Raw genomic sequence first — 24,801 nt, 5'->3', positions numbered from 1 at the left:
GAAACTAGACAAAATAAGCCCAAAGTCACTTAAACCTGGTCTTTTGACTAGCAGTCCAGGGCTTGTTTACACTCTACTGAGAAAATATGGACTAAATAGCTTCTCTAGATTTTTGGTAACGCTTTGATTGTGAATATGAGTGTACCTTGCTTTAGGCAATACATATGTTCCTTAAGAGTTATATATAAATTAATTTTTTATAAACCACATCATTTAAAATCATGTTTTCCTTCTGCATTTAGAGGAATTAAATGGCAAATTCTTTTGTAAAGAAAATGATCACCCTCCCCCTAATTTCTTTCTTTTTGAAAATCCAGATTTTCTTATAATGGGTTTGCCTAAATCGAGTTGCACCTATAAACAGGGATGTTGTTCTACACAAGGCATTGGCAGCCTACGACAGGTGACAGAGGAGATGATTTTCAGTGGCATCTGAGGCAATTGTTGCCATCAGGGGCCTAGGCAAAATTACAAAGTAGGTGAAGTTTCTTTTCCCTGCCCTCCCTTCTCCCTTTCCACAACCTTTTCTCAATACCTTTTACATCCTCTCCCCTCCTCCTCCCCCAGCTGCTTAGAGTTCTCTTCTTGTTAATCTTTTATCTATATTTCTACTTTTATATCCAACCTAGGCCCACATCCCTCCAGAGTTCCCTGTGCTCCAGAATGATTAACTTCCTTGAATCTTCCTCCCCTTCCCTAAACAAATTGAAATTTCCTCAAAGTAGCTGATCTCAGCTCTGTGTTGGGAGGAAGACACTTTGATTATGTGCTTGAAATGGGTAATAGATTTAATTTTTCATAAAATATATTCTGAAATGTATGTGAATATTTTTTTAAGCTGAAGACAAGTTTAAAAGACCAAATTAATGTCCATTTGGTGGAATTTGGAGGAATGAGGGAATGGGGATGTGTTTCCCAAGGAGGCTTTGCTGGAGCTCTTTACATATTCTGGGCCATGTTGACAGAATGGTTAGTGGAAAGAGTTCTAGTTTTAGAATCAGAGGATATAGGTTCAAATCCTTGCTCCATGTTTAGTGTCAGTGTGACCTTGGAGAAGTAATTTTACCCTCTTGGACCTCTGTATACTCAGTTGAAAAATGAGAAGGTTGGACAAAATGATCTCTAAAGTCCTTTCTAGCCCTAAATCTATTGACCAAGGATTTTCACAATTTAACCCTAAACTAATACCTGCAAATGCTAATTATTACTTAGTTCTAGTGGTTTTTCCCCCCCTCTAAGAATGAAAAATTAAGATGAAATGGAGGCAAATGTGATGTAAGGCTTGGAACCAGGAAGACCTAGTGTCAAGTACCACTTCTGATGCATACTGGCTATTCTTTGCTGGTTTTTTTGTGTGTTTTTTAATCCTTACCTTCTGTCTTAGAATCAATACTAGGTATCAGTTCCAAGGCAGAAGAGTGGTAAGGGTTAAGCAATTGAGGTTAAGTGACTTGCCCAGGATCACACAGCTAGGAAGTGTCTGAGGCTAGATTTGAACCCAGGACCTCTTCTCTCCAGGTTTGGCTCTTTATCCACTGAGCTACACCTCTGGCTATATAGTCTCAGGCAAATCAGTGCTTTAGATGGCTCTAGATATGCTGGAGAGGTTCTAATCTTCACTGGTAGAAGGAGTTTCCTCATCAGTGAGTTTCTCATAACAATGAAATCCTAGGGCCAGGCCAAATCTTAAAAAAATAAAAATTTAAAAAAAAAAAAAAAACACCTTTTCCCAGGCAGAAGAAAAAGAGTTCTCTAGATCTCTTGTTTCTGGCTAAATTACTTTTTAGTTTTCTTACATCATAAATGGAAAAAACTTCACATGACTCCATTCACAAGTAAGAATTGGCTTCCCAAGCCTTGTTATTTTTTTAATCTACCACAGTAATTTTTTTTGGTAACCCAGGATTTATAACTAATTAGCTAAGGTTGGGAAAAGTAGAAAAAAGCAATTGTTTACAGTGGAAAGAACACACTGGCTCTAGAGCCAGAGAAGAACTTGGTTCCAAATTCTACTTGGGACATTTACTACATGTACAACACTGAGAAGACCACTTAACTTCTCTTGGCTTATTTTCTCCTCCATAGATAGTCTTGGATATCCCTTCTAACTCTAGATCTATGATCTGGTGATGAATACTTGTTTGTTTCCTGATCCCATGTCCAGGATGGAAGTAATCTTTCCTTAGCTGAACCCTTACATGGTTCTGTGCACATAGCAGGTGTTAAGTGATTGATTATTTGATGAATGAATTGAGGATTCCAGTTTTACCATGCCTGTATATAAGATCTCTACTCCTGCGTATTTTTTATTCTTATTTTCCAGTAGGTTCAGTGCATTCCTCTTTCCAAACCAAGTCCCCTCTTAAATTTCCCTCCCCTTGTTGTTCTCTCTTTCCAAAAACTGCTCACCCTCATGATCCAAATTGGGTCTCCCTTCATGAAGCAGTTCCTGGTTATTCAGGCCCAAACTTGTCTCCTTTGTTTGACTTCTTAAAATACTTATAATCTTCAGGGGGAACTTAATTGTGTTCTTTCTCTGTACCATGTCTTGTATTATCTTAAATGGTTATCCAAATCTGGTTATTTCACTTTTCATCTCTTTATGCCTCGTTTCCAGCTAGAGAGGAGTGAAGTGAAATGCTATGCCCAGAATAGTCATTCAGATGTTTATTTAATGATAAAGATTCTTCTGTCTCCTGGTCTTGTGGCTATTGTCCTCAGAAATGCACCTGGAGTAGAGGAGGCTTTCATTATAAAGACCTCTAAACACTTTAATGCTGCTTGAAAAATAACTGGACTTGGTGAGAGTGCAGAAATATAATAACCATACAGTATTGATGAAATGTTTGATTGTGACTATTGGCTAGAGCAGAGGCTTGCTAATGAGAGTACCATCTGAAAATAACTTCCAGTTAGTTTATCATTAGGGTGTCATTGTGTACCCATATATATGCTCAGTGCCATTGGGGAAGAAAACAAGAGAAGTAGGCGATTCGTCCCTGCCCACCAGGAACTTTCAGCCTACTTGGAGAAATGAGCTTAACTTACATGAAACAGAGAACAATTTAAGAGAATACATTTACTAATGTAAAATGTGTTCTACCAACAAACCTGGTAGGAAATTAAGAAGAGGAAATCATTGTGTTCAAAGTACTCGAGGAAGATTCCATAGAGTTGGGGAAAATTCACATTGTCTTGGAAAGGTGACTGGGTGGAAAGGAGTCAGAGAGAGTGGGTAGTCAGAGGATGACAGCATGAGAGAAGGCTTGGAGAGGTGATGTCAACCTGATTGGATAAGTAAAGGGAAGCAATATCAAAGAGGACTTTTAAATGCAGCTATATGAAACATGAACTAGATTTAGTGGCAGTGGGAAGCCGTAATAAGTTCTTGAATAAGGGAATAATATGAAAGCTATGAAAAGCACTCCTGTGAGATGAATTTTTAAAGAATCATACCCTTTTAGTGTGATGGCAATGTTCCAGATCTATTATAAAATGCCATAATAAAGAACAAGAATTTATATTTTTAAAATATTTAGAGTTGGAGCAGCTGGTGGCTCAGTGGATAGAGAACCAGGCCTAGAGATGGGAGGTCCTGGGTTCAAATTTGGCTTCAGACACTTCCTAGCTTTGTGACCCTGGGCAAGCCTATTGCCTAGCCCTTACCAACTCTTTTGTCGCAGAACTAATTCACAGTATTGACTAGACTCTAGGTAAGGGTACGATATGGAGCAGCTAGGTGGCCTAGACCCTACCACTCTTCTTCTTTGGAACCAATACTTAGTATTGATTCTAAAATGGAAGGTAAAGGCATAATAAGTAAATATATATATGTATATATGTGTGTATATATATATGTGNACTCCTGTGAGATGAATTTTTAAAGAATCATACCCTTTTAGTGTGATGGCAATGTTCCAGATCTATTATAAAATGCCATAATAAAGAACAAGAATTTATATTTTTAAAATATTTAGAGTTGGAGCAGCTGGTGGCTCAGTGGATAGAGAACCAGGCCTAGAGATGGGAGGTCCTGGGTTCAAATTTGGCTTCAGACACTTCCTAGCTTTGTGACCCTGGGCAAGCGTATTGCCTAGCCCTTACCAACTCTTTTGTCGCAGAACTAATTCACAGTATTGACTAGACTCTAGGTAAGGGTACGATATGGAGCAGCTAGGTGGCCTAGACCCTACCACTCTTCTTCTTTGGAACCAATACTTAGTATTGATTCTAAAATGGAAGGTAAAGGCATAATAAGTAAATATATATATGTATATATGTGTGTATATATATATGTGTATGTTTTATATATATATATAGTAAAATTGAGGTCATTTCTGCTTATGTCAATTAAAAATCTTTATAGACAATTTCTAGATCGAGGTTTCATATCTAAAAGAAATAGAGAACTTTGTTAAATTTATAAGAATATGAGCCTTTCCATAATTGACAAATGATCAAAAGATATGAACAGTTTTTGAATGAAGAAATGAGAGCCACATATAACCATATGAAAAAATGCTCTAAATCTTTATTATTAGAACAATGCAAATAAAAACACCTTTGAGAGATCGTGTCATACCTGTCAGATTGGCTAAAATGATAAAAGGACAAATTGACAAATGTTAGAGGAGCTGTGGGAAAATGGGCACACATATACTATTGGTAGAACTGTGAACTGTTTATCCCATTTTGGAGAGCAATCTGGAATTTTGCCCAAAGAGTTCTAAAATGGTACATATCCTTTGACCCAGCAATCCCACTATTAGGTTTATTCCCAAGGCAGTGATGGGCAAACTAAGGCTGGGGGGCCAGATGTGACCCCCTGAAATGTTCTATCTGGCCAGGTGACATTATTCCTAATCTGACGAATACAACGAGTAGGATACAATACAATGAAACTTGGAAAGAGTTGCCTTAGAAACAGACTGACAGATGAGCATTTCCTTTCCTTTGGAAACTTTAAAAAGTTTGCCCATCACTGCTATAAGGTGATCATAAAAAAAGGAGAAGAACCTACATGTTCTAAAATACTGATAGCAGCTTTCTTTGTGGTGACAAAGAACTGGAAATTGAAGGGATGCACATCAGTTAGGGAATGGCTTACTGAGTTGTGGCATATGATTGTGATGGAATACTACTGTGCTTTAAGAAATGATGAGTAAGTTTATTTAGAAAACACAGCATGGAAAGACCTACCTGGAATTTGGAAGAGTGAAAAAAGCAGAATCAAGAGAACATTAAATGCAACAACAGAAATGTAGTGTGATGAATGACCTGTTTATGTACACCTCCAGAGAAAGAACTAAGAAATACAGAGTTTTGAACATAGTTATAAAAAATATATGTTAACCTAGTTAAGACAGTTTTATATATACATATATCTTCTTGTCAAATGATACCTTCTCTACTATGGGGAGAGGGGAGAGAGTGAGAGAGATGCATGGGAACTTTAATGTAACAAACAATTAAAAAAACCCAACAATAGCACCATAGAGTTATGAATCAGTGATTTTAAATGCACAAGAATCAAGTTATATTGAAGTCTTAATTTGGAGCTTAGTTTTATCCTAAAACTAGTACATTTCTATCACAAGAGATCTGGAAATAGATTTTGGTTCTTGGAAAAGATAGCATTGGCAGAGATTAACAGGTAGTCTGGAACATATCAAAAATTCATTTGGAAGTTAGTTGTTTAGAATACTTTCCTACATAAGTAGTGATGTGCTTAGTAGTGGAAAGTGGAACAGTGATTTAATTTTCCAAGTCAACTCAAAAAAGCTTATTTGACTCAGATCCAAAGAAACCATTATTTTCTTGGGAAAACAAACATTGCCACTTATGCCAGAGTTTTGCTACTGCGTTGCTCTAAATACCCTAGTAGATTTGCAAGAGGCCACTTCCTAAGCCTCTTAATTTACTGGTTATTTCGAATTGGGAGTAGGAGGGTGAGTCAGTTGCCAGGTAATTCCATGGAGAGGTAGAGGGGAAGGCAGCCTTGTCACCACTACCAGTCAGGGGTTGCCTTTATTTCATGAAATACTTAAAATGCAAATTTCATAATGCTTAAAGATATAATCTTCTTTATCTGGAAAACTCTGCTACCTAGAATATGACTAGTAATTGATCCTGAAGTTTTTACTGTAATTTCTTTTCCATTCACCCATACACATATTAAATAAAACAAAGTAATGCTACCTAAAGAACTGAAATTAAAATTGAACTTCATATTAAGATGATTCTACTAAGAACACACGCTAAAAGAAGAGCTGGCTGCCCAGGGTTAGAAGGGTGCTAATATATGTAAAGTGCTTTGTAAACCATGGTTTGAACCCTTGAGGGAAAGTCTTTCTCAATAGCTGAAAAATTTTAACATTCTAATAATTAATGATGAAACTATTTCTAAAATATTTTACATTCTTTCTAGTCTCTTTCTGGAGGAAATACTGAATATGGTATAGCCTTTTTTCAGTGATTCAGGTTTTTCAGTTGAAATACTGTGGTGCCCTCAGGGAGAAGGTTTATTGAGATGTGTAATTATTTCACTTTTTTTTCTTTTAACCCATACCTTTTGTCTTAGTATCAATTCTAAGACCAAAGAGCTGCAAGGGCAAGGCAATCAGGGTTAAGTTATTTAACCAGGAACACACATCTAGGAAGTGTCTGGAGGCCAGATTTGAACCCAGGTTCCTTTCTCACCCACTCCCTCACTCTTAAAAGAAATGCCCAGGTGCTCCTTTTTGAATTCTTGATTCTTTTTCCTAATTTTTATGTCTACTTCTTTACTATTCACTTTTATTTCTTGTTAGTTATGCCTGCCTGCTGGGCCCATTATGCCCTTTTAATTTGTTGTTCTTCCTAGAAAGAGATATAACATAATGCTTAGAACTGCATTTAAATAAGACCTTTCATTAGGGCATGAGTAGCACATCTGTGAATAAAGTATGTATTTGGGGGCATGAATTGTATGACTGCTCAGATTCCTTTCCTCCCCCCCCCCCCTTCCTATTTCTTGACTGTTCAAGATAGGAAGAGTTTTGGAAACTGAGTTCTAGATAGAGTGAGATTATATATTTTAAGAATAAAAATGAGACAGGTAGGCATTGTAAAGCATAGAGTGCAGGACTTGGGAGTCAGTAGGACTGTTCAGATCTTGCCTAGATGCTTCCTAGTTGTGTGCCCCTTGGAAAGTCACTTAACTTCTCATCCTATTTCCTCCACTATAAAATGGCAATACCATTTGCACCTCCTACATCACCGGATTGTTATATAATCAAAAGAGATTTCATATTTAAAGCTCTTTATGACTCTTAAAAATGCTGTAGAAATTTTAAAAAGAATAACAATTTTTCTAGATATTTTTGAACTTTGACACTTTTTTGGGGTAGGAGGTTACGCAAAATAAATATATTAGAGAGTATGTTCATCTAAAAAGTATCTTAATGAATTAATTCTCTACCACAAATTCTTTCACCTAAATTTTTGTTCTCACCCTTCCTTCAGAAGAGGAGGAAGAAATAGTAGTTGCTAAGTATTGTGTCCTGAAGGATGATAGTCCCCCTCCCCCACATCCCCCTAATAATTGCCTATTTTCCTAATTGGATAACTCAGCCATAAGATGAGTTTTATGAATCCAGCTAAAACTGTGTTTTCCAGTGGTATAATTGCAAAGTGAGAATAGAGTTCACACCTTTGATTGTGACTTTATCCCAGAATAATTTTATAGTCATGTATTTGTAGATAGGAATGTTATATAGACAAAGTTTAAAAACTGGAGAGTTCACAAAGTTGAATTTGTCAAAGCAAATTAATTGTTCTCTAGCTAGGTGACTCATTGGATAGAAAGGTCATGGGTTCAAATATGGTCTCAGATACTTCCTAGCTGTGTGACTCGGGGCAAGTCACTTAAACCCTTGCCTTGCAACCAAAACTTAGTATTGAGTCTAAGATAAGGTAAGCATTTAAAAAAGAATCTTCTTAGGTAAGGTTTTGTCTTCTTACATGCTGATAAAACAACCGGGAAGGCAAAAAGAGTAGAATTTAAAGCCTGAAACAAATTACTTTTATCTTAAATTTCAGTGACAACACCAATGTTTAAAGATGGAAATGAATATAATGGTGGTAGGGCTGAACTTCTATCAGACAGTTAAATCCATCAAGAAAGTATCCTGCAATGTGCTCGGGCTAGGATGGCAATGACAGTTGTCTAGGAACCACCAAACTAGCTGGTGAGTTTTGTAAGCATTTAGAGAGAAAATGGTAATTCAAAGGCATAGACTTGTGGCTATGTTATTTGGGTGGATCTCCAACCTCATAACTTAATATGTTTTCCTCATATCTGTTAGGCATTCACTTTTTAATGTTAGTGTTCTTAATATTTCCGTCGTTCTTTATGCTTTCTGGTGCTTGACATCATGACACCGCATAATGTTGATCAGCAATATACTCTAGTCTGTCAGATTCTTAAAGCTTTTGTACTCACAATCTTAGGTTAGCATTTCTCAAAGTAATTTAACTGTTAAACATTTTGGAGCTTGAAATATGTTGATAGAACCCATAATTACTAGACTAAGAGTTTGGAATACTGTTTGGAGGGAAAATATAATTAAGCCTAATTTAATAATAAAAAATAGCCACATATAGTATTTTTGATGAGGGCAGATCACTAGCATTAGTATTTATATCATGCAGGAACCAACAATGTTTTACAAAAGGCAGTTTGTGAAATGCCATCTTAGGCTTTAAAAACATACCATTGTCCTATAGCTCTTAGCATTATAGTTATGTCCTTTACAAAATCTATATTAACATTTTAAAATTGAAATCATTTAAAATAAATTTTAGTTTAAGTAAAATAATTTAATTAAAAAATAAAATTTTCTTAATCTTTAACTGATATAGCTCACTTATTTTATATTTTTGTTTAATTATTGGTACTTTTTGTTTTTTACACCATTGTCTTTTTCCACCTTTGACCTCCAAAAGAATCTTCTTATAGTAAGAAAAAGACAAACAAAGTAAACTTAGTATATGTGTGACAATTTGTACCCAGTCTTTCACTTCTTTGCTGAAAGGAAAAATGTTTGCTTCATCATCAGGTTTTAGAACCAAAGTTTGATGTTGTTTTGGGTACTGTTTTATTTATTTTTTTACATTGCAATACAATTATTGTAGTCATTTTGTATTTTATTCCATAAGTAGTTCTTGCTTTGTCTTTCTTCAGTTCATATGTCTTCCCATATTTCTCTGAATTCCTCATATTCATCATTCCTTACAGTGTAACAATGTTCTAGTTTCTGTTTCACTTGTATCCCACAGTTTTATTCAGCCATTCTCCGAGTAATGGATATCTACTTTGCAATGGGTCTCTTATTTCAAGCAATATTCAACAGAACAATTTCAGTGCCACAAAAGAATTTAAGTAACTCATGGAATTTATTTTGAGGTGGAATTGACATATATTTCCTTCCTGATTGATGTAGTTGAAAATGTATTGACCTACTACTTGTGTGACAATGGGCAAGTTGTTTAACTCTTCTGCGCCTTAGCTTCCTAATTTGTAAAATAAGAGGAGAAAGACTAAATTAATTTTAAGGTCCTTTCTAGCTCTAAAAATTCTGTTATTATTTTTTATTTGGCTTATCAACACAAATCAGATTAATTTTATATTCTCTTTTGAACAGACTTTCCAGAGGAATGGAAAATTCTAGTAACAGATTCCATTCATTTTTAGGTCTTACAAGCAATATAGTTTTTAAAAAATTCTTTTTAGATGACAGTTTCTGAACAGATGTGTGTCATAGGACATGTTTAGCTCATTCATTAAAAACGAGAATTTATTGAGTATTGCTATATGTCTAGTGACAATCGGAGATACAGATGAACTTTTTAAGTCTACAAGAAGCAGCATTTACTTATTGGTGTTCAAAAAGCATAGAATTTAGTTAGGAAAATTAGTCATACACTTACTTCAATGGATTTGTGACTTTATTGATTTGGATTTTTGTCCTAGGGGTATAGACTACAATCTATAAATACCTTATTCTTTGTGAACCTTGTCTGTGGCCTCATGAGTCCTTCACTGAGGACCTACCTAAAGTTTTGGAAAACTTCCTTTAGATCTTTTAACATTAGGAAATTGTTAAAGAATAGTCACTTATAGTCATATAATAAGTACCACAGTTGAGATGTAAACAGAATTAGCTTTTATACTTGATGTGTTCCTTCTGGAGAATGTGGGTTGCCACCAAATGGGATCATAACTAATATGTCCTGTTAACTTTGGCTAGACATTGACCAAAACTGGTGGATAAGCATTTAAGTCAGTGAAAAGTGAAACACAGGTCCTTTAGGCACCACCAAGTGAGCAGAGAAATGTAATAGGACTTTTCAGAAAGTTAAGATTGCCCATCTAGAAAATGGACACGAAGAAGGAGAGCTATCATGTTCATTCAGAGTAAGGGGAGACCTGAGCAATGCTTTGATGAAAGTCCCAGAGGAAGAAGGGATAGTGTGGATAAGAAAGTAGCATAAACTAGGCCAGAAATGTAGGTCAGTATTTCATGTTTAGACAATTTGGAATAGTGGGTTAATGTTGTGGCGTACTTGGAGACTATTATCTATAGAACTGCAGAAATAATGTAAACATGTCTTTGAAGGGTATTCATTTTTACTGTTTTATTGATTGATCTCCACTATTTTCTTGATTAAGTTAGATACATACATATTGTTATGATGTGATGTTTGCTTACTTCTGTTCTCTAAATATTTCAGAGATTGGAAATGCCTATGCAGTTTTAAGCAATCCTGAAAAAAGAAAGCAGTATGACCTCACAGGCAATGAAGACCAAGCGTGTAATCACCAAAACAATGGTAGATTTAATTTCCACAGAGGTTGTGAAGCTGATATAACTCCAGAAGATTTGTTTAATATATTCTTTGGTGGTGGATTTCCATCAGGTACTTTAATAGTAATTCATGTATAGTTTATTTAATGAAGTTAGAGATTTTCACTTAAGTCTTTTGAAAGGTTTGCCTTATCACTTCTATCTTTGCTAAAGAGGGCAGAGTTGTGAGCAAGTTCGGGGAGGAAATGAGGGTCTATTACTGCCTTTACTGTCATCTTGTCTTCAGAGGGCAATGAAGCTCATTGTTCATCTCTACGAGAAAAGCTGTAAGAAAGGAAGTGGCAGGAAATTAGCTAATAAGTAATACCTTAAGGACACACAAATAGAGCTCTCAGTGCTACTAGGTAACATCTAGCAAGCACATTGCAGACTTTCAAGCACTGTGCAGAGATGAGCTACTCTTATAACTAGATGACAAAAATACCTCAGATTACAATCTTCTCTTTGACTCTACAAGAGTTCTTTTGTCTCTACAAGTTTCCCATTCTTATAGTAAGACTTATTAATGGTAACTTCTTGGTGAAAAGTTTGGAACATAAATTTCTCTAAACACATTTTTATTGCATTCAAATACTTAAGAGTAATGAATGAAGCTGTTAAATGGATACTAACACAATACCATAAATATAATTCCTGTATAGAGAGGCATTGTGGTATAAGGATAAGAGAGCTAAACTCAGAATCGGGAAAACCCATCTGGTTTCTAGTTCTGCCTTTGACTCACACTGGTTTTATGGCCTGAAACAAGTAGAATAAATGCTGATCAGCATTGGTAAACGAAGCGTCTTCATCGGGAGTTTGCCATTACCAATGACATCCCTTAGAGATTTGTTCATTTGCTAATTGATCAACCTTATTACTTAATTAGGATGACATTGCCATAGCATCAGTCTAGTAGAAGAGATCTAAAAGATCTTGCCTGTTCAGTAAAAAATTTAACAGACATATATTAAATGTCCATGACATGTAAGAGATTATGTTAGATACCGGAGACACACAGGCTGTACTATGAAAGTACTTCAGTTCTAATGAGGGAAAAGGATAGGTGCACAAATAACTAGGATACAAGAGTGAATGAGAAATACATAGATGAAATCCAAAGTGCTATGAAAAATGAGAGAATGGAAATGACCAGTTTCACTGGGGGAAGTCACTGAAGCCATCCATACTGGACCTAGAAGGGAGGATTTTTTTTTTTTCTGGTAACACGATTAGAGAGAGGTCTGTTTCAGATATGAGGAACCAAAGACACAGGAAAGGATAAAATGATGAGTACTGGAGAATAATTCAGTTTTGGCTGCCTCATAGGCTACTTAAAGGGGAGTTTTATGAAACAAGGCTGTAAAACTAGGGTGGAGCTAGACTTAAGGAGATGCTAAGTATTTAAGTCAGAGATGATATACCTAATACCACACAGAGGAGAGGAGTGACAGAACATTGCAGTGCATTAGAAAGGCAATTCCAGTTTTGGTGTGGAGAAGGGTGCATTAAAGAGGGGTTACTTAAGGAAGGTCAGTTAAGAGGTTATTTCAGAAGTCTGGATTAAAAAACCATGAGAGTTTCAACCAGGGGAGTTTTAATAAATAGAGAAGAGCAACTTATTCATTTGAAAGATGTTTTAGGGACAGTTTGAACTGCTTAAAAATTAACTTAAAATTAGTAGATTCCTAATTAATGAGGTAAAAGATTGTTATGTCTTGACCTGTTCTGATAATGATTTTGGTCAGTTATCTGACTTATTAAAAATGCTATATTACACCTTTTAGAGTAAAGGTGCCTGCTCTATGAATACAAAATAACAATAATTAAATATGTTATCTAAATTGCAAAGTATTAAAATAATACTTTTTTAAATTGAACCAAGTACCAGAGTTTGAACTTAAGTGATGGGAAATATCAGTGATGCCATTAATGAGGAGAATTGCCTTTTGGGCCAAAGAGAATGAATTCGCATTGGGGAATACTAAGTCTGACACAGTGGTGAGACACTATTTCTTATGAAAGGGAGAGCCTGGAAGAGTGAGATCTAGAGGTATATCCTTGGTCTCCATAAAATCCTTGTGCAAGCTGTTAAGCTTTTAAACTTGAATAACTAGGATTTAGTTGTAATACAGATGATCTTTAGGATGATGACTAAGAAATTTTCTTTTCACAGCTGATTTGGACCTTAGTTCTGCTAGCTGTAGAACACAAGTTTACCCTTCTTATTTACAGTCGCCATTTTTCTTTGTTACACAATCTGAACTAACACATTGCAATCAGTTCTCTAATATAGCTCTCCTAAATTTTACTGTTAAATACTATATACTGATTATTTCTGTCACTTAAAATGTACATTATTTATACTTTAAAATACCCTGAAACTTTAAAAATAACCTTTGTAATCGATAGATATGGGTTGCTTTAAGAAAAACCAAAACTTTATGTTTGACCTGTAAATGTCATTAGGACAATGATTGTGAATATTCTGAAAGATAATCCTTAGTTTGGGTTTGACTTTTTTTTTCCAGCTTTGTCATCATCACTGTTATTTTTGACTTATCATTGCTTTTAACTCTTCAGGTAGTGTACATGCATTTTCTAATGGGAGAGCTGGATATAGCCATCACCACCAACATCGGCATAGTGGACATGAGAGAGAAGAAGAAAGAGGCGATGTATGTTTTGAGACATAATTGCTTGTACTTAACCTATTTCTCAGAAATTAACTTCAATGGTATGAAGGTGAACTTAAATAGTATGTTTTATAGAGAGGGCTGTATAAAAAAACAAATTTATAAATAGAATTTATAATGGAAATGGTGCAGAACATCCATAAATAAGAAGGCAAATCTATATTTGCTTCTGATTGTTTGTGATCCCACCATCAAAAGGAATCATAGCCTACCATATTTCTCTACTCTTGTCCCCTAACCTTTCCTATGTAGGCCAGAAACACCTTTCAGATCCATTTAGTATTCAGTGTTACTTCAGGATATTGTGAGGAAATCTTGTAAGTACAAAGTTCCTGTGTATAAAATAATAAAGTTAATTATAAGTATAAGAATTCATTACTTAATAAACAACATGAATGGTCTTGTTTTTACAAGTTCAGTGTATTTCCAAAGTTGTACAGTGATTTTAAATCCTGACCTTTGGGAAAACTCATTCTTTCTTTGCTCTGGGCTTCAGGCCCAAGCCCCTTAGTTTCAGGTCATGGCTTCTACAGCTGCCTGAACCATAATCTTGGATGCCATCCAGCCTTGCCTTACACAAGTCTCTCTTCTCTGGGGTTTTTCTGATGGAGGGGGATATTATGATTAAAGGTTCCTCCAAAGCTGTTCCCCACTAGGAAGCTTTTTTCTTACCTGCCCTATCTGGGTACTTGCTACCTTTTTTACAACAACGTTGCCCATTACAATACTCAAAAGAGAAATCAGATCATTTTTTTCCCTTCTCATTTTCCTTTCTCTCAAAGATCTTTATTTTACTCTTACTCTGACCCATCTATAGGCAGGTTTTCCCTTCTGACCTACAACTTTATATCATGTTTACATACCTGTCATCCATGTCCTGCTCACGAATAAGTTAGTATCTTCAAAAGCTTCATTGAGATTATTTACAAGTGCCAATTTGAAAAGATGCCTATGGTAACTTTTTTTCTGTAATGGAAATGAGTAATTCCTTCATAAATTGAGGTTGGAGGTATTTCACTACAAATATTTGCTAGTCTTTCATAGCACCAAATTATATAAACATCCATTTCCTCAATAGCTTATCTTTACTTTTCATGTATTTTAATTTTTTTCAATGAACTTAATCCTATTTGTTCCATTTTAGAGTTATGCTGTTATCTTAAATCTTCACTAGAGTCCTTTCCTAGAATCTTAGCCTAGGATAATTCTAGCAGAGAGGTGCCCAGTCCTATTACCTTTTTTAAAAATATTTGTTATTTTTTTATTCTGGGAACCTTTCAAGGGCAAAAAAGAAAGTGGTCTAGAGTCTAGAGACAGAATACTAGAGAAAGACAGTCAGAGGGGAGTATTTTATTATTTCCTCTTTCATTCTTCTCCAGGAGGAAGAATAAGCTTTTTGCATTTGATATTTGTCCCACAGAGTTAATTCACTGGCTATTTAAAATGACTTAATTTCCTAATTTTTTTCTATCAGTAAGTTTGCTGAAAAGGTTTCTATATTTTCTGGCCCATAATTCTTTTGTTATTAGTGAAAGGATAGATCTTTATACTAATATACATTACTCTGAGAGTGGTTGTATTTAGTGATACTGTTTCCTTGTTAGTTGTTTTTGTAGACATTTACCATGACTGATTACCACTAGTGTTCATGGATTTTCCATAAATCATGGTACAAAAATGGTGATATTTTACTATATTATTGATTTATTAAAAACATGGCCTTCATTTCTCATTTTCTTGTAGTCCTACTTTTTTCTTATAATGAAGTTATTCCTCTTTGGCATAAAAATGCAATTAATTTACAAGTCTATATACCCCCAAACAGATCTGTATGTTAAATATGCCTTAACTATAACTATTCCAAACTTGGAACTTCCCTGAAGTCTTTCTGAATACAAAATCCACGGTAAACTGTGTGACTCAGACCCATCCACATGACTGAAAGTACATTTGCCATTTGGCTTCTACAGCCTGGACTCTAAATCAATGAGTTAGAAAGGGGAGTCAGTGTGTACCTCAACAATCTTGGCTGCCAGTGCTTTGGCCTCTCCATCTGTGGGTATCAGAAACAGCCGTTTCCTTTTTGGTATTATGAGTGCAGGGTTTTTATTATAGTTCTGTGCTAATCATTTGGTAAACATTAATGGTTTTTTTGTTTACTTTTCATACCCACACATTTACAAGTTACTGTAAGTTGTAGGTCAAATATCACCTATTGGAAGCAGGTCATTAAGCTTCCTGGCCTTTATAGCTTGATACTATCCCAGATGAAGATTACTAGGCCACTAAAATGGTTTCAGTACCTGGGCAAAGACAGGAAGAAAGAAGGAGATGGATACCCTGAATTTGGTCATCAGCAGTTGGCACACTTCTCTTTCTCTTCCCATTTCTGATGTCTGAAGAAAAAACTTCATGCCCAACCCCAGCTGTCCCCAACATCATTCTCACCTACCTCAGTCCTACCCCACTATCAACTGCTTCCTCTCCCTTTTCACTGTGTCTTCTGGAACATTTTCTTTCACTATATTTGTCTTCCTCTCTCTTCATCTCCTTCTGCTCACTGAGTCTTCCTCTCCTGATGACACTGCATCACTGGCCAGCCTTTCCCTCACTAGTTGCAACTTCTTTCATATTCCACAACTCTGTTCCCCATGAGTCTGAATTTGTCTTGTTCTCCATTGCCACTTTCAGACTTTCCTTCTACCACCTTCATTCAACAAACTCTTCTTTGAGTTTCCTTCTAACCATATTTATCCACCCAGATCCTGATGAGTGTTATGAACAGACTTTAAGGACATTCTTTCTCTTTTCTCAGTGTGCTTTGACTTGAACTAGCAATCTTTATCCTTATACTAGGGGACCTGTGGGGGTGTGTGTGGGATGTGTGTGTGTGTGTGTGCACATATGTGTGTGTTTAAATATGTGTGTATATATATATATATATATATGCAATCTTGCCAAGCCCCAACTTCAGATTATTCTCACTGGTCATCTTTTTTTTGCTCCTACTCAAGTACTGCTGAATGGAACTAGTGGAAGTCATGAAATTAGGCTTACTCCAGTACGAATTTGTTCTTTCATTTCAACTGGGTCCTTACCACAGCAGGGCAGCTCTTCCTTCTTCCCTAATTAGAGCTCTATCCCAGTCACCACCAAAGCTGTTTGACTCTCATCTCTCCTTGTCTTCTATAGCCCTCCCTAAACCTCATATTCACAGGTGAAGACTTCATCTCAATATTTTACCAAAAGGAAAAATTTGAGGCATTCACCATGACTTCCTCATAATGCTGTCCTGACATCTTGCTCCAATATTATCACCTTCATTCTCGTCTCTGGTGAACAAGTGCCTTTTTTTATGTCAAGACCAATTTCTCTTTATGTACCTTTGATTCCAGCCTCTCCTCTCTTCTCCAGAAGATTGCCCCCTATCTGCTCCTTCCTTCTTTTCTGCCTACAAACATGCTCAGGTCTTCCTGATCCTTAAAAATCTGTCAAGAAAGCTTGCTGGCAATTGTCCTATGCCTCTCTTCTGCTTCTTAGCCCAACTCAAAAAGTCTGTCTACACTCGGGGCCTCCACTCTCTTTCCTCTCACTGCCTTCCAAATCTTCTGCAGCCTGGCTTCCAACCTCATCATTCAGCTGAAACTGCATTCTGCAGTTACCAGTAATCTCAAAATTGCCAAAGCTTTTTGTCCTTGTCCATCTTCTCTAGCATTTGACACTCTTGACTTCTTCCTCCTAGAATCTCTAGATTTCTTGAATTCTAATTTCTCCTCCTCCCTGGCTTCCTGCTTCTTTGCTGGATTTTTACCCATGTACTTTGAGGCTCTCTCATGGGTCCTGTCGCCAAACTCAGTGAATGATCTCTGGTAGTTCCCATGGAGTCAGTTATCACCTCTAAACAACAACAGTTACTACTACCATATATATAGTGCTTAGCTCACCTTACACCCCAACTTTTGATATATCCAGCCCCTAGTCCCTCTCCTGAGTTTTAGTCCCTTATCATTAATTGCCTGTTGAAAATTTTAAACCATATATCCAATTGACATCTCAAACTCAGTAAGTAAACAGAATTCCTCACTTCAGAATCTCCTTAATCCTGTTGAGAGCATTGCCATCCTTCTCATCACTCAGGTTTACACTCTCTCACCTCAACTCCACACCACCACTTACCCCACAATGCCCATTTAGTTGTCAATCTTATTATTTCTCTTTCTCCAGCATCTCTCTTATATACATCCCTTTTTCTCATCACCACCCGGGCTCAAGCCTTTATCACCTCAGCTAAGTTGCAGCTATAGCCCATTAATTAGTCTCCCTATCTCAAGTCTTTCCCCCCATCCTAATCCATTCTTCATGTAAATGCCAAATCGATTTTCATAAAACCCTCCTCTGACCTTAATACAACCTCCTACCCACTGAGCTCCAGTGACTCCCTTTAGAATCAAAAATAAACTACTCTGTTTGGCATTTGAAGCTTCTTGCAGATCTTTCCATTTCCATCTTCTTACACATGATTCCCCTCGATATCCTGTCTTCCAGTTGTATCTTCCATCACGGTGCCTTTCTGTTGGTTGTCCCTTTGTATAGAACATTTTCCCTCCTCACTTTCACCTCTTAGAATCCCTGGCTCCCTTCTAGACTGTGAACAATTAGCACCTTCATTCAGAGGTTTTTAATCCCTTTCCCTACTACTTTCTCCATATGTTGAATGTGCCTATTTATGTTTATGTTGTCTCCCCCATTAGCTTGTAAGCTCATTCAGGGTTCAGGCCTGGGACTGCCTTTTTCTTTGCATTTCTAGCTGTTAGCAGAGTGCCTGGCACATAGTAAGTGCTTAATAAATGCTTGTTAATTAATTGATTGAATATCATTATGTTTCTTGTCTGCTATTTTGTGAGGATCAAATTAGATGGTATGTGAAAGTGCTTTGAAAATCTGGAAAACACTCAATTAGATAGTTAAGCCCTACTGAATTTGGTCTTACCATTTTTTGGTTTAGGGACACTTCTTTTTCTTCATAGTAAATTCCTTACTTCCAGATCTGTTTTTCATTCAACTGTATCATCTCCCACTTAATTGTAAGATGGTATGATTTCTCAAGGATTTACAAGTAAAGTTTCCTAGGAAATGGGACTCACAGGTCTATTCAACCTCTCCTATATCCTCCCACCCACAATTTGTTTTCTTCCTTATGATTTTATTATAACCTGTATCTTTTGATCTTTTGACTCTTGACTTAGTCGGTTCTTCATTATATAGAAAAATCTACTTAAAAGGTTTTAATTCATAGGTTATCTTTCAAGCAAATTTAATATGCATAGAAATCAACCCACATTTTCCTGCAAATAAAAGAGGGATAATTGTTCACATTACCTTAAAACATATATTCACCAGCATCTATTAAATTACTTTTTATTAATTGATAGACTGAGTGGAAGGAGGAGTAGAAAAAAACACTTCATTTCAAGATGTTAGAAACCATGGCCAATTTAATCAGAAGGGAACATAAATTTAAGACGAGAAGATAATCAATTTTTAGAAATTTGGCATAAAATTTTTAAAAAATCCAGAGCTCTCGTCAAATATAAGAGAGTATGAAACGCAGCCTTAAGTCTTAAACAACCCAGAATTACTATCAGTTTATTTAATATTAATGAATGACCCTCTGGGTTTTAACTTTTAAATATAATTTAATTTTCCTTCAGAATTTAGATTATATGGGACAGCATGGTATCTTCAAGAAAGTGCATTGGACTAGGAATCTGAAGGTTCCAGCCCTAGTTCTCCCACTAAGTACCTCTCTATGACCTTAGACCAATCACTTCCCTCTGAGTCTCTCTGTAAAAGGAAGGAATTGGATTATATAGTTTCTAAAGACCTTTCCTGCACCCATATTCTCTGATTCTGTGTAAATGTTCACTTAAAAGGACATTTAGGTTCTAATTTGTTTTTTTTTCTTTCTGTTTCATAGGGAGGGTTCTCTGTGTTTATACAGCTGATGCCTATTGTAGTCTTGATTCTTGTGTCCTTGTTAAGCCAGTTGATGGTCTCTAATCCTCCTTACTCCTTATATCCCAGATCGTAAGTAATTATTTTATAATGAATTGGTTTCCTTAACTGTCTTACCACCTCTTCAATTATCAGAAAAATTTCATTTTTTTTCCTGAATTTTATCAAATTAATAACTGTGAAGTATACATATATACATATATATGCATATATTTATTTATTTTTCCTTTTCCAATCTAGTTTATTTAGTTGGATGAAATTAAACTTCATAGCTATTTAATAGGAAAAGATGATGTGTTGACATAATACTTCCTTCTTTAAGATAAAAATAAAATTTTTATTTTTTTCCATTTTAAATATGTGGAGAAGTAAAGAAACTGTCATTTTCCTGTATATGTTAGTATACATAACTCTCTTTGTGGAGTATGGAACAAAAAAGATGTTTTCATCCCTCCTTATTTATGTGAAGCCTGCTTTCTTTTTTTTTTTTTTTTTTTTTTTTAAACCCTTAATTTCTGTGTATTGACTTATAGGTGGAAGAGTGATAAGGGTAGGCAATGGGGGTCAAGTGACTTGCCCAGGGTCACACAGCTGGGAAGTGGCTGAGGCCACGTTTGAACCTAGGACCTCCTGTCTCTAGGCCTGGCTCTCAATCCACTGAGCTACCCAGCTGCCCCCTCAGATTGACTTTTTGAAAATTCCAGATAGTAGAATTTTCAAGTTAAGGGGAATTATTATCAATTTCATATTTTTAATGTTACTTTGGTAACTTATTTTTTTTTCTAATTTAGTTTTAGTTCATAAAATTTTAGTTTTCATTTTAATTGATAAAAACTAATAAGGATCTCTTTGTTTTATAGTAGTTCAGGACAAACTGTTAAAATGAAGACAGAAAACTTGGGTGTTGTTTATTATGTCAACAAGGAGTTTAAGAATGACTACAAAGGAACGTTATTACAAAAGGTAGAAAAAAGTGTGGAAGAAGATTATGTAACTAATATTCGAAATAATTGCTGGAAAGAAAGACAACAAAGTAAGTTACATTTTAAGATTTTTCAAAAGTCTTTAAATCTTAAATTTACTAGTTTTCCTAGGTTGTTTACTTAGATTTACTAGAATTACTCTGTTCTATGCTTTTTCCCTTGTGGTCTTCATTCATTTTATCCGCTCTCTCCCTTCCCCTCCCTACCTCTTTGTATCTGTCTCTATCCTTCCTTCCCTACCTTCTCCTTTCCTCTCTGTCTCTTTCTCCTTTTCCTCTTCCTTGCTTTCTCCTCCTCTTACTTTCTCACCTTTTTTTTTTTTTTTTTTTTGCAATCATTGCAATATTTGAGTAACTTCACATAAACTTAGATATTGAACCAGATGCCAAAGAAATGTATCCTGATGTAGTCACTAAGAAAAGAAGTCCCACATGTAGACCATCATCTTTCTATTCTAGATAGGTCTTAGAATCAATACTGGGTATTGGTTTCAAGGCAGAAGAGTGGTAAGGGCGAGGGCTAGGTAAGGTTAAGTAATTTGCCCAGAGTCAACAGCTAGAAAGTGTCTGAGACCAGATTTGAATCCAGGACCTCCCATCTTTTGGCCTGACTCTCAATCCACTGAGCCACCCAGCTGCCCCCTGCAATATTACTACTTATCTGCTGCTCCTCATAATTGGTTATTTCTAGTTAGCACTGAATGAGGACATGAGACCTAATGGAATCAAGAACCCTGGGCTAAAAGATCACTGACACTGACTACTTAGAACCAAGAAGGCTCTTAACAGTTTTGCCTCGGCTTCCTCATCTGTAAAATGAAATTTTAGGCTTAAATGAACTGTCTGCTTGAACTTATTCAGTTGTTGATGAAAGTATTTTGTAAATATCAAACTGCTACATAAAACTTAACTGTGCTTTTTTCAGGTCATTTCACCGTATTTTTTCACTTACAAAGTAAGGGGATTCTGAATCCCATAGTGTGCCCTGCAAGGATTTTTTTTTTTTTTTATAAAAGAGTTGTTTTTATAAAATTATTTGTTATAGAGGGAAGAACATGGAAAGAAATTCAGATCTCACGTGACCTCAACCATTGTTGCTTAATGAAATAGGATCATAGATTTCAGTCTAGAATTTTATAAATAAATGTCTGACTTTGGGTAGGCTTCATTTTCCCTCCCTCAGGAGGTTCTGATGAGCAGTGAAACATCCAGGAGGTAGATTAGCATGCAGTGTGAGATAAATGAGTGGTTAGATAAATAACATTTTGGTTTTAGTTGTTATTTTATTAATAACCATTTCAGGGAAGCCTCAAAAATAATGTGTTCATTTTTCAATAAAAAAGGCAATAGCCTTCACAAATTTTTGCCACATTTTATACATGAGAAAATATGTTCAATATGATTTAATATTTAGTATTTGACATTAAACTTTTCCTAAGGTGATAACTCTTACAGTGTCAATTGCTGTTAACTTTAATAGTATACCAAAAAATAGGTTGATGTGGTATTTCTTCAAATGATTGCAGAATTCTAATGGGGAAGGGACACCAAGAATTCTGACAAAAAGCCTTTTTTTTTTTTTTAAACCCTTACCTTCTATCTTAGTATTGATACTAAGTATTGGTTCCAAGGCAGAAGAGCAGTAAGGGCTAGGCAGTGGAGGTTAAGTGACTTGGCCAGGGTCACACAGCTAGGAAGTGCCTGAGGTCCAATTTGAACCTAGGACTTCCCATGTACAGGCTTGACTCTCTATCTACTAAGCCACCTAGCTGCCCCAAAAGAGATTACTAATAAAAATAATATGGTCATAACATTTTGAGCCAGTTAAAATCTTAAGAGATCATCAACTCTAATTCCCTCATTCCATAGATGAACTAAGGCCCAGAGCATTGCAGAGCCCTGAGTTCGTCCCATGGTCATCATGGTAAAATCTTGAAATAAGGGACATCCCTCTCTTTATGTCCCTTGAGCACAGACTTAAGCATTTATTATGTTTCTTTAATATGAACGTATTCAGAATACATTTGATTGATAGAAAGAAGTATTGACAAAAAGCCAATTAGGGAGCATTCCTCTTTGGCATTAGAGTTTACATTCAGAATAATGTTGGAAGAGAACTTCTCTCTCTATTAATGTTGCTTTGTTGTACGTCACCTCTCAATGACCTGAAGGTTATTTACCACTGAGGTGTGACGTTCAACTAAGCAACTTTAATAGAGAAGTTCTCTTCCAACAGCTCCTACTGCTTATCTTTTTTGTTTGTAAGAATAGATAATTATTTTAAGGAATAATAAAACTATATTTAAGTATTTAAAAGATTATTATGTGAAAGATTATTCTACATGGAGCTTGAGAACAGAATTAGGAAAAATGAGTGTAAGTTGCAGAGAGAAAGATTTAGGCATCATATCAGGACATGCTTCCTAACAGGTAGAGCTGGCTGTCCAAATAGGGAATGAGGTTCCTTGAGAAGTGTAGGGTCTCCTAGGGGCTCCCCATTGTGTGTGTGTGTTTCAATTTTAGGAAAAGAAGGGTAATGTAGAGAGGAGTTTCCTGTTAGAAATTAGAGTAACTCATCCCTGAGATCCTTTAATTTGCTCAAGATGACTCAGGTAGGATTATAGAATAGAACTAGGATCCAAATCTAACTCAAATCCAGTGCTACTGGTATTTTAGAGGAAAAAACATTAAAAATTGCTTGTTACAGGGGGAAGGTAGGTGGTTCAGTGGATTGAAAGGCAGGCCTAGAGATGGGAGGTCTTGGGTTCAAATCTGGCCTCAGATACTTTCTAGGTGTGTGACCGTGAGCAAGTCACTTAAACTCCCCCTGCCCCCCATTGCCTAGCCCTTTACCACTCTTCTGCCTTAGAACCAACATACAGTATTGATTCTAAGAGGGGATGTAAGGGTTTTATTTTTTTAATTGCTTGTTACAGATTGATTTTCCCCAGAGTAATGGTATTTTTTGGGAGAAGAGGGAGGAATCCATGCTGAGTCAACAAATTTTTATTGATTGAACATGAAATGATGTATTTTTAAAAAATAATTATTTCTTAAATTCTTAAAAATGTTTTTATGTTTAAAGAAACAGATATGCAGTATGCAGCAAAAGTATACCGGGATGATCGACTACGAAAAAAGGCAGAATCACTTAACATGGACAACTGTAAAGAATTAGAGCGGCTGACTAGTCTCTATAGAGGAGGATGAACTGGGATTTTCATTTGCATCTTTTAGCACACTTTTTTTTTCTGTACAAAAAGACATTTAGTTTCATTGTTAAATCTCAAAAAAGAGTTGGATGTTAAAAACTAAACTGGATAGTTGCTCCCGAACTCTTATGCTATAGGACTCAAAACAGTTAATGGCTTCTTTACATAGTAAGAAATTGAAAACTAAAATTCGTGATTTAGTATGCATCACTTAATTGATATTTACTTTTTCTTCCAATGCTTACATAATTCTTTAACTACAAATTATTCAGAAAAGGATTATCTTGCCTACAGCAGTTTTGCAGTTATAGTGATTCTCCTCTTCTCCCCTGGTCATGTAAATATTTATGGGAAAAAAAAAAACCATTTTGTGTATATACAAGTTATTGACTTTATATTTTAAAGTCTCAGAAGTTTAGCTCCATGAAACACTTCTGCTCCCTGATGAATAAATATATGGCTATGTTACTTTTTCCTTGTCAGGTGTCCAGGTGTGGAGTTTTAAACAATGACACTTTTTTTTTAAGGCAATTTAACTTTGTGTAATAATCTTCTAGCTTTATCTGCTTAGAAGAATTTAATATTTTTAAATGTATATTCCTGAATATATGTTGAGATGAATTGAACTGGTGTAGATTATCAGTTTGCCATTTAGTTTTTATGAATTGCTAAGCAATGTGAGGAAATGAAAAGTTATTCTGATTAATTTAAAAATAAATATAATAAAAATGCTATACAGATACTTAATGTTGACATTTCTTGAGAAGTAAATGTCAATTTTGAAATTCTGAAAGTAAATATATCCCCTCACTCCATCGCACCTACAGCCAATTTATGTCCATTTACAAGCTTCTAAAATTAATGAAGGAAAAGACTGTTTCTCCCCCCTCTACAGAAAATTTGCAGTTTCTTAGTGCTCATTTCATGCCTGTTCTTGAAAATAAAGTAATTCTTTTGTAAGCAAGTGGTAAGAAAAGTTATTACTAAAATTTTAAGCCTTATACCTTTAA

At 35.6% G+C, this 24,801-nt stretch overlaps 1 protein-coding gene across 3 annotated transcripts in view; it reads left to right on the top strand.

The window, feature by feature from the left end:
- Positions 1-24,538, top strand: part of DNAJB14 (DnaJ heat shock protein family (Hsp40) member B14) — a 79,175-nt gene extending 54,637 nt beyond the window's left edge. For 2 of the 3 annotated variants that reach the window (XM_044680889.1, XM_044680891.1), the window contains 5 exons: positions 10,774-10,959; positions 13,470-13,564; positions 19,560-19,669; positions 20,458-20,630; positions 23,665-24,538. In XM_044680889.1, coding sequence (XP_044536824.1) covers positions 10,774-10,959; positions 13,470-13,564; positions 19,560-19,669; positions 20,458-20,630; positions 23,665-23,789 — 689 coding nt within the window. In that variant the 3' untranslated portion in view covers positions 23,790-24,538. The remainder of the gene's footprint in view (positions 1-10,773; positions 10,960-13,469; positions 13,565-19,559; positions 19,670-20,457; positions 20,631-23,664) is intronic. The other variant, XM_044680890.1, reaches the window with a different exon arrangement.
- Positions 24,539-24,801: the final 263 nt, after the last annotated feature.

The sequence above is a fragment of the Gracilinanus agilis genome, chromosome 6, assembly GCF_016433145.1.
Source record: "Gracilinanus agilis isolate LMUSP501 chromosome 6, AgileGrace, whole genome shotgun sequence".
Classification (NCBI taxonomy): Eukaryota; Metazoa; Chordata; class Mammalia; order Didelphimorphia; family Didelphidae; genus Gracilinanus; species Gracilinanus agilis.
The sequence above is the reverse complement of the archived record's forward strand: the minus strand, read 5'-3'. Positions and strand labels throughout refer to the sequence as shown.